Source organism: Piliocolobus tephrosceles, chromosome 10 (assembly GCF_002776525.5).
Source record: "Piliocolobus tephrosceles isolate RC106 chromosome 10, ASM277652v3, whole genome shotgun sequence".
In the NCBI taxonomy this organism is placed as follows: domain Eukaryota; kingdom Metazoa; phylum Chordata; class Mammalia; order Primates; family Cercopithecidae; genus Piliocolobus; species Piliocolobus tephrosceles.
This window is the reverse complement of record NC_045443.1, coordinates 109,261,033-109,271,570: the sequence shown is the minus strand read 5'-3', so window position 1 is coordinate 109,271,570 and position 10,538 is coordinate 109,261,033. Positions and strand designations below refer to the sequence as shown.

Genomic DNA, 10,538 nt, shown 5'->3' with positions numbered 1-10,538 from the left:
AAAAAAAAAAAAAAAAAAAAAAATTAGCTGGGTGTGGTGGTGCACGCCTGTAATCCCAGATACTTAGGAGGCTGGGACACGAGAATCACTTGAACCTGGGAAGTGGAGGCTGCAGTGAGCCAAGATCGTACCACTGCACTCCACATTCCAGCCTGGGTTATACAGCAAGACTCCATCTCAAAAACAAACAAAAAAACCCCCAATAAAATAACAATACAACAAAAAATGCAAACAAAAAATACAGGCTAACAACTATTTACACAGTACTTACACTGTTTTAGGTATATACATGTATGTATATATTTACATATTTTGATATGAGTATGATTTGATATATAATATATATTAAATATATATATTTGTTGATATGGAGTCTCCCTCTGTCACCAGGCTATAGTGCAGTGGCGTGATCTTGGCTCACTGCAAACTCCGCCTCCCAGGTTCAAGCGACTCTCCTGCCTCAGTCTCCCAAGTAGCTGGGATTACAGGTGTGCACCACCATGCCTGGCTAATTTTTGTATTTTTAGTGGAGACAGGATTTCACCATGTTGACCAGAATGGTCTCGATCTCCTGACCTCGTGATCCACCCACCTCAGCCTCCCTAAGTGCTGGGATTACAGGCATGAGCCATCATGTCTGGCCAGTATTATAAGTAATCTAGGGATTACTTAACTCATATCCTGCTTGCCCTGAGAATACTGTGCTGGCAGCGTGCTGCACATTTTTTGCTTTCTTTTTTTTTTTTTTTGAGACAGAGTCTTACTCTGTCGCCCAGGCTAGAGTGCAGTGGCGTGATCACTGCAACCGCCTCCCGGGTTCAAGCTCTTCCCTTGCCTCAGCCTCCTGAGTAGCTGAGACTACAGGCGTTTGCCACCACATCCAGCTAATTTTTTGTATTTTTAGTGGAGAGGGGTTTTCACCATGTAGGCCAGGCTGGTCTTGAACTCCTGACCTTAAGTGATCCACCTGCCTCGGCCTCCCAAAGTGCTGGGATTACAGGCGTGAGCCACTGCGCCTGGCCAAGTACTTTTTTTTCTACATGGGAAATGGGTTAAAGCATATAGGAGGGTGTGCATAGGTTATAAACAAATGCTACACCATTGAATATTAGGAACTTGAGCATCCACAGATTTTGGTATCTGCAGGGGGTCCTGCAACCATCTGCTGAGGATACCACCATGCAACAACAGTAAGTGGAAATTTGCTCAATTTGGGGGCAATATTTGAAACTAAAAATGTCAAGGTTCATTTGTATTTTCAGTTTTACTTACGTTCCTATGCCAAGGCCAATGTTTATGATAGAAGGAGAAATTTACTTACACACTTGTAAAAGTGTCAATACATTTTGTGTGAGGGCTTAGTAGAGATGAAAAATGCTTTGGGGGCCTGAAGGGGCAACTTTAATCCTTATGGAGGACACTGTCCTCCACATAGTCCCGCTAACCGACACGTGGGCAATGTTCCCACAAGCAGCCTGCTTATTCCTTCAACTACAGAAGACTGTTCTGCTCTAGCCACTTCCCAAGGCAGGAAATACTGTCATTTCTCATACCTCTAGGCCTTTGGTACCTGCTGTGCTCACTGACTGGAACGCCTTTACCTGCTTTATCTGTTAGGTGAATTTCCATTCATTTTGACATCATAACCTCAGTTTTAGCTCCTCTGGGGAGCCTTTTCTTTTCTTTTTCCAGGTAGAATGTGGGACTTTTTTTTTCACTCCCATTGCCTCTTCTCCAAAATCTTCGGCAGAGCACTTACCCCATTACACAGTAACTGCTTTCATTTTTTTCTTGAGACAGAGTCTTGCTCTGATGACCAGGCTGGAGGGCAGTGGAGCAATCTTGGCTCACCGAAGCCTCTGCTTCCCAGGTTGAAGCAAATCTCCTCCCTCAGCCTCACATGTAGCTGGGACTGCAGGCGTGCACCACCATGCCCGGCTAAGTTTTTTTTTTTTTTTTTTGAGACAGAGTCTTGCTCTGTCTCCCAGGCTGGAGTGCAGTGGCGTGATCTCGGTTCACTGCAAGCTCCACCTCCCGGGTTCACGTCATTCTCCTGCCTCAGCCTCCTGAGTAGCTGGGACTATAGGCACTCGCCACCTCGCCCAGCTGATTTTTTAATTTTTAGTAAAGATGGGGTTTCACTGCGTTACCCAGGATGGTCTCGATATGCTGACCTCGTGATTTGCCCGCCTCGGCCTCCCAAAGTGCTGGGAATACAAGGTTTTGTACTTTTTTTTAGTAGAGTCGGGATTTCACCATGTTGGCCAGGCTCGTCTTGAACCCCTGACCTCAAGTGATCCTCCCGTCTCCGCCTCCCAAAGTACTGGGATTACAGGCAAGAGCCACCGTGCCCGGCCTGTTTTCACGTCTACGTGTTTCTGAACTCATAAGCTCCTTTTAAGACAAGGACTACCTTATTCATCTCAGTATATATATATATACACACATACATATAAGTATATATATACACACATATACATACAGTGTTTATATATACATATATATGTGTGTGTGTGTGTGTGTATATATATATATACACACACATCCCCGGGACTTAGTACAGGTTTTAGACACATAGCAGGTGCTTCATATGAGTTGGAAGGATGCATAAACTGGAGATATCAGAAAATAGGGAAAAGCTGGGTACAGGTTTAATCCTTGGCAGCCACAAAGAGCTGTAACATTCCCAACCTGCCCAACTCTGGCTAACAGTTCTAGTTCTCTCTTACTGGTATCTACCATAAAGATTTGTCAGGCTGGGCGCAGTGGCTCATGCCTGTAATCCCAGCACTTTGGGAGACTGAGGAGGACAGATCACCTAAAGTCAGGAGTTCGAGACCAGCCTGACCAACATGGCGAAACTCCATCTGTACTAAAAATACAAAAATTAGCCGGGCATGGTGGCAGGTGCCTGTAATCCCAACTACTCGGGAGGCTTAGGCAGGATAATCACTTGAACCTAGGAGGCGGAAGTTGCAGCGAGCCAAGATCGTGCCATTGTACTCCAGCCTGGGCGACAGAGCGACACTGTCTCAAAAAAAAAAAAAAGGTTTATTTATCTTCTTCCTGACACTCAAAATGGGATTAGCATGATAATGCAGACTTGCTACCTAAATGATGCTCTCATAAAAATGCACACACAGTGTGTGTTGTCATACATTAAGAAGATGGTTGGGGCCAGGCGCGGTGGCTTACACCTGTAATCACCATCTAGGGAGAGGTGCTACTGACATCTAGTGGGTCAGCCAGGGATGTTTCTAAACACTCTACAATGCTGAGGACACCTTGCCCCCTTGCCAAAAACAAGAGTAATCAGGACCCAAAATGTCAATACTGCAGAGTTGAGAAACCCTGATTTAAACAGGGCATGTGGAAACGTATTTCATAGGATGTAGTCACAGTCACAAGATCTACATACACATATATCTTGTAGTCATGTTATAGACATATAGTCCACATACACACACATCTAGAATGTACTATGTACTCATATATGTATTATACAACGTACCTAGAGTAGCATCCTGTCATGTACGTGTCCCATATGCATTGATTGTGTCAATATCTACATACAAATGCCAGTCTGACATTCTGGAAAGAATGCTGAGCCTAAGAAAAGCTAATGTTATCTCCATATACATAATTCCATTTCATCCTCACAACTGCGTGAGGATATATCATGCCAACTTTATGCGATGACTATACTAGTTCAAGACTGCACAACTGCTGATGTAGGTCGACCTCACAGTACGGACAGGAACTGTGTTTATCTTATACGCCAATGTCTCTCAAGCATCCCAAGGGTGTCTAGACTCTCAGTAAACATTTGTGAAGTGACAGCACTTTGGGAGACCGAGGAGGACAGATCACCTAAAGTCAAGAGTTTAGGTGGTTAGGAGTTAGGCGAGGGGAGGAGTCAAAGTGGGGAGGAGGACCCAGGTCTAACTGCAGCACTGAGCTCCTAACCAGCAGATCGCCATCTTTTCTCTTTTTTTTTTTTTTTGAGACGGAGTTTCGCTCTTGTTGCCCAGGCGGGAGTGCAGTAGCACAATCTGGGCTCACTGCAACCTCCGCCTCCCGGGTTCAAGCGATTCTCCTGTGTCAGCCTCTCAAATAGCTTGGACTACAGACGCTCGCCACCACGCCCGGCTAATTTTTTGTATTTTTAGTAGAGAGGGTTCACCATGTTGGCCAGGCTGGTCTCGAACTCCTGATCTGAGGTGATTCACCCGCCTCAGCCTCTGGGCTGGGATTACATGCGTGAGTCACCGCGCTCAGCCAGATCGCCATCTGAATAGCGATCGAGTCACCACTCTCTAAGGCCCCTTAGCAGCAACTTCACCTCTCTGAGCCTCGTTGTACCTATCTGTAAAACCACCCATACTAGGGTTAGAGAGAGGAGTCAAACACAACAAAAGGGGCAAAGTTCTGCATAACAGATAGCTCGGACAATTTGGAGACCTCGCGGAGCCAGGGATCCCGCGCCGTCAGCCGAGGTGGGTTAGGACCAGGCCTCTAGGGCAGGCAGAGGTTAACTCGCGGCTGTGCGAAAACACGCAGCTAAGTGCGGGATCCCAGCGCTAGCAATCGCCACGACGTCCTTGCGCTCTGACCTCCTCGAGATCCCGTACGGAAGGGAAGTGGCTGACCCTATGCCGCGTAGCCCAATCGCTGTGCGCGGTCCTGCGCGCATGCGTAAACCGCGGGTCAGCGACGGCGGCCGGGAGGCGGAAGCGGAGGGTGTTGTGGCTCCCAGGGCTGTTCGAGTAGCTGCTGCTGCTGAGGCGGCGGCGACTGCGTTGAGGTGGTGGCGGGGCTGCCGGCCTCGGGCCGCTCGGCCTCTCGGCTCGCCTTCCAGCCTCGCCTGAGCCCGCCGGGGCCCGCGCCGGCCAGCTCCTGCCCTATGAGTGTGTCACTGGTTGTCATCCGATTGGAGCTCGCGGAACACTCGCCCGTCCCCGCCGGGTTCGGCTTCAGCGCCGCGGGTGAGTCCCGCGGCCTCGCCGCATTCCCTGTAGCCGGGTCTAGGTCCGGAGGGCTCCCTCTCCCAAAGTACTGGCCCTGGAAAAGCCCGCGGCTAGGCCTCTTGCCTCAGAAAGACACGGAGAGGTGATTCGGATCCCTCTCTTTACCAGCCGCATCCCTCTCTTTCCCATCCGCCCTTGAGAGGCCTTCCCGTATGTTATCTCAGGGAAGCACTGCCCCCGAACCTCCTTCCCTGTGCCGTCTGAGGGCATTCCGTTTATACCTGGCGCGGCTCCCTCTCGAGAGAGTCGAGTGGTGTGTTTGTCTCACTTGCTTCCCTCTGGGCTTCGTAAAGGCAGGGACTGGGTTCCCAGCAACGCTGGACGGTCCCTGGATTAATTAAATTGTTCCCTTTTGGAAGGATATCCATTGGGGTGCCCCCTAACCAGTCATAACTAAAATTTAGACACTCCCTATATCCCAACACTGTGCTAAGCACCTTTTGTGTATTGTATTCTTTAATTATCTTTGCAACAGCTCTGAGAGGCAGATGGGTGTGGCATGTGCCTCTTACATGTTAGGGAACTGAAGCTTAGTGATTTAAATCATTTGCCCAAGGTGAAATGATGGGTGAAACTGGGATTCTCACTCCGTGAGCTGGACTTGAGTCTGAGCTTTTCACACCAGTAACACAAGTAAGGAAGCTCCTTAGTGGGGAATGCAGCTCTGGCTCTGTTCCTTGGTCCTCAGATAATTAACTAATAATAACATTCATTCAAGAAATACTTGGTCGGGCGCGGTGGCTCACGCCTGTAATCCTAGCACTTTGGGAGGCTGAGGCGGGCGGATTGCCTGAGGTTGGGAGTTCGAGACCAGCCTGGCCAACATGGTGAAACCCTGTCTGTACTAAAAATACAAAAATTAGCTGGGCGTGGTGACAGGTGCCTGTAATCCCAGCTCATGGAGAGGCTGAGGCAGGAGAATCGCTTGAACCCAGGAGGTGGAGGTTGCAGTGACCCAAGATTGTGACACTGCACTCCAGCCTGGGCGACAAGAGATAAAGTCCATTTAAAAAAAAAAAAAAAAAAAACTTACGCTCATATTTGCTGGAGCTTTCATTGTGTGCTGAATCGGACAGGGCCTCTGCTTTAATGGCACCAGTAGTTTCGTGGAGGAAACAGATTATTTAAATAAGTGCAGAATACGTGTAGAATTACAACTGTGGTAAGTGCTGTGAAGGAAAGGAGAAAGAGTTTGGGAAACTATTACAAGAAGATGTGTTTGGTTTGGAGAGAGGGATGGGGGCAGGTAGGGATGGTGTCATTGGAAACTTCCTGAGGATATGACCTTTGGAGCTGCAAATTAAAGATTGAATATGATTTTATAGCTTATGAGCACCTTTCCAAAGGCTAAAAGTGGCTTCTGAGTTCTGAAAGTCCGCTGAATTGATATTAGCCGCATATAGACATCGGCGTGGGTCAGTCATGTAGTCATTTATTCATCAAATATTTAGAGAGCTTCCTCTATGTGCTCCGCACTGTGGTGTAAGTGCTGGGAATACAGTGGTGGGCAAAACAGGCCTTGTCCCTGCCCTGACAGAACATATATTCGGGATATTTCAGTTAAGCCTCCAAATACTGTTTCCCTTTTCATGTGTTTCATTGATTTAAGACAGTAATCACAGATTTTCATGGTTTGCTTCATGGTATAAGCATAAGCCAGGATGTTTAAGACTACCCCTACAAGTTTTTGAAATTTTGTTTATTAATGGACTTAGTATCTTCATTTTGGGATGAACACAATTTCATTTTATCAGGTGTTACTAAAATGTTAGCTCTTCTGGGCATGATCACTGTTGAACCTTTTCTAAGGCTCCCCCTTTGGCAGTTTGCTTTAAAGTGCATGATTTCGGGCCAGGCACAATAGCTCACACTTGTTATTCCAGCACTTTGGGAGGTCAAGGCGGGCGGATCAGTTGAGGCCTGTCCAACATGAAGCCCCATCTCTACTGAAAGTACAAAAATTAGCGAGGCGTGGTGGCGCGTGCCTGTAATCCCAGCTACTCGGGAGGCTGGGGCAGGAGAATCACTTGTACCTGGGAGGTGGAGGTTATAGTGAGCCAAGATCACGCCACTGCACTCCAGCCTGGTTGACGGAGTGCGACTCTGTCTCAAAAAATAAAAATAAAGTGCGTGATTTCAGAACAGCCCTGCATTTCTGAGTATATTGTCCTGGCTGCTTATTGACTGTTTGCTGGGTACTGCAGTGGTCCCAGAGGTGAGTGAGATGAATACTACAAAGGCTTTTTATCATCTTGGCGAAAGGCAGGAGAAAGAAAAGAGAAACCTAATGATGGAGGAATAGAGAACAGAGAGGAGCTTGTTTTATTACCTTGTATTAATCATTCATGTATTCTTTAGCCGGGGAAATGTCTGATGAGGAGATAAAAAGGACGACACTAGCTTCAGCTGTAGCTTGTTTAGAAGGGAAGTCACCAGGAGAGAAAGTAGCAATTATCCATCAGCATCTCGGCCGTCGAGAAATGACAGATGTGATCATTGAGACCATGAAATCCAACCCAGGTATGCTTTTAAAACCCTGGACTCTCTTTTGTAATGTGAATCCTGCTTGCCTATTTTATACACGGTGTTTGATGAGCCTATGATTTCAACATCTAGCATACTTTTATCTTTCACTGCCTGTGTGCTTTATATGACACTGTTTAGCCACATTTTAGTGTTTCCAAATATTTCTTCCAAATTAATCCTGACAGTCGGGGTTGACAGTTCAGTTCAGTGCAGGGGGGCCTTTTTTTTTCTTTTTTTGAGGCAGGGTCCCTGTTGCCCAGGCTAGAGTGCAGTGGTACAATGTCGGTTCACTACAACCTCCGCCTCCTGGGCTGAGGCAGTCTTCCCGCCTCAGCCTCCCAAGTAGCTGGGATTATAGATGCCCTCTACCACGCCTGGGTAATTTTTGTATTTTTAGTAGAGACAAGGTTTCACCATGTTAGCCAGGCTGGTCTTGTACTCCTGGTCTCAAGTGATCTGCCTGCCTTGGCCTCCCAAAGTGCTGGAATTACAGGTGTGACCCACCACACCCAGCCACTGGGGAGAATTTCATACCACCTAGTTCAGTGGCAGATCATTAATGTGTCCAAATAAACATGTTGTGCCTTCCCCTGCTCTGCTAGCTCATTTCTGTCTTTTTTTTTTTTTTGAGACAGAGTCTCACTTTGTCGCCAGGTGGGAGTGCAGTGGCGCGAGAGGCTTACTGCAACCTCCGCCTCCCGGTTTCAAGTGATTCTCCTTCCTCTCTCAGCCTCCCAAGTAGCTGGGACTACAGGTGCACGCTACCACACCCAGCTAATTTTTGTATTTTTAGAAGAGATAGGGTTTCACCATGTGGGCCAGGATGGTCTCAATCTCTTGACCTCGTGATCCGACCGCCTTGGCCTCCCAAAGTACTGGGATTACAGGCGTGAGCCACTGCACCCGGCCAGCCAGCTGATTTCATCTGTGGAAGTGGATGTGTAGATAGTACTACATCTCCAACATGGAGGTGTTCAGAACTGGTAGGTTTGGATTTCAAACTTAGTAGCCCTGCGTGTTTGTCCCAGTTAGGATTTCATGATAGAATACACCTGCTTGCATTATGGTATTGCCAAATGTAATAGCCATCCTTAAGTTTCTGAGGGTGTTAATGAGATTTTTATGGGGCAGAGAGAGCTTTAAAGTATGATGCTCTCATAAACTCAGCTGTTCTATAAGTAATAGCTCTAAATGCATTACATTATAATTATCAAAGTTTATTCCTCTGACTTGAAATTTTAATGTAGTTCAAGTCCTTCAGCATATGTCCTATCCATTTATAATCTGCTATTTTTTAATTGGTGAAAGATGAACTGAAAACTACAGTGGAAGAAAGGAAGTCTTCAGAAGCCTCCCCCACTGCGCAAAGAAGTAAAGATCACAGTAAGGAATGCATAAACACTGCCCCAGATTCTCCATCCAAACAGCTTCCAGACCAGATTTCATTCTTCAGTGGAAATCCATCAGTTGAAATAGTTCATGGTATTATGCACCTATATAAGACAAAGTAAGAAAACCCTTTTTTCTTGGGGGTTAGTCTAATTTTTTTTTTTTTTTTTTTTGCTTTAGCGTAGTCTCTTGTCCTGAAGGAAAGTGGGTATTTTAAGGTTCAAAATAATACTTTTGTGTATTGTGTTAGAGAATTCTCAGATGTTTTACATTTGATTAATCTTGTGGATTGGGTCAAAGCTTTTCCTTATAAAAGAAATGCCTGTAGATACACTTAAGGGAATATGTGGGGAAAATATTCTCTTTTTTTCTGTTTTGAAACGGAGTTTCGCTCTCGTTCCCCAGGCTGGAGTGCAATGGCGCGATCTCGGATCACTGCATCATCTGCCTCCTGGGTTCAAGTGATTCTCCTGCCTCAGCCTCCTGAGTAGCTGGGATTACAGGTGCCCGCCACCACACCAAGCTAATTTTTTGTATTTTTAGTAGAGATGGGGTTTCACCATATTGGCCAGGCTGGTCTTGAACTCCGACCTCAGGTGATCCGCCCGCCTCGGCCTCCCAAAGTGCTGGGATTACAGGTGTGAGCCACCACGCCCTGCCAGGAAAATGTTTTATTAGCAGATAGGCATGGAAGGTGATGGGGAATTGAAAGGACAAAGAAAATGATCCACAGCATCTTTGTAGTCTCATGTCACCACCAAATCTTTACTGAAGAGGCTGCTAAGAAGTCAGTTAACTCATTTCAATTTTATTACCTCTTTTTACCATTTTCTGTGGTTCAAATAAAGCTTGCTGGAGCCCCAAGGAAAGGAAGCATTTGGCTAGATAATCCACAAGCCCAGCCACTACCTCCTTGGGTTATTGGTAACTGATACCTTAAGGCCATTCTTGTGCTAACTCATTTGCCGGATCCCTACTGGGAAAACAGTGACTATTCAGGTAGCCATTTTGTTTTTTGTTTTGTTTTGTTTTGAGACAGTCTCACTCCATCACTCAGGCTGGAGTGCAGTGGTGCAATCCAGGCTCACTGCAACCTCCTCTCTTGAATTCAAGCAATTCTCCCACCTCAGAGTAGCTGGGACCACAGGTGCACACCACCATGCCCACTTAATTTTTTTTTATTTTTTTATTTTTGGTAGAGACGGGGTTTCATCATGTTGGCCAGGCTGGTCTCGAACTCCTGACCTCAAGTGATCAGCCCACCTCAGCCTCCCAAAGTGCTGGGATTACAGGTGTGAGCCACTGCGCCCGGCCCAGGTAGCCATTCTGGATCACAACTGTCAAGTGAGTTTTGCAGCATTTCAAAAAACAAATCGCATTGTGGGAAGATTTTCTTTCCCCTCTATTCCAGCTATCCCAACTTAGTAACACTTCCTGTAATCCTCAGTTACATCCTCATAGTTTAGAATTCTCTCTTGCTGGGCATGGTGGCACACATCTGTAATCCCAGCTACTTGGGAGGCTGAGGCAGGAGAATTGCTTGAACCCAGGAGGCAGAGGTTGCAGTGAGCCGAGACTGTGCCATTTCTCTCCAGC

At 46.6% G+C, this 10,538-nt stretch overlaps 2 protein-coding genes across 8 annotated transcripts in view; one reads left to right on the top strand and one right to left on the bottom strand.

Moving 5' to 3' along the window:
• ACAD10 (acyl-CoA dehydrogenase family member 10) overlaps nt 1-4,693 on the bottom strand; it is a 71,696-nt gene extending 67,003 nt beyond the window's left edge. For 2 of the 7 annotated variants that reach the window (XM_023203548.3, XM_023203566.3), the window contains exon 1: nt 3,512-4,033. In XM_023203548.3, the coding sequence (XP_023059316.1) occupies nt 3,512-3,531 (20 nt within the window). In that variant the 5' untranslated portion in view covers nt 3,532-4,033. Of the gene's footprint in view, nt 1-1,759; nt 1,789-3,511; nt 4,035-4,461 lie in introns of those variants that run through there. The other 5 variants (XM_023203559.2, XM_023203557.2, XM_023203564.3 and 2 more) reach the window with 5 other exon arrangements.
• A 6-nt stretch (nt 4,694-4,699) lies between these two features.
• BRAP (BRCA1 associated protein) overlaps nt 4,700-10,538 on the top strand; it is a 44,099-nt gene continuing 38,260 nt past the window's right edge. Inside the window, exons 1-3 of the mRNA XM_026456558.2 lie at nt 4,700-4,985; nt 7,386-7,547; nt 8,862-9,060. Coding sequence (XP_026312343.1) covers nt 4,904-4,985; nt 7,386-7,547; nt 8,862-9,060 — 443 coding nt within the window. The 5' untranslated portion in view covers nt 4,700-4,903. The remainder of the gene's footprint in view (nt 4,986-7,385; nt 7,548-8,861; nt 9,061-10,538) is intronic.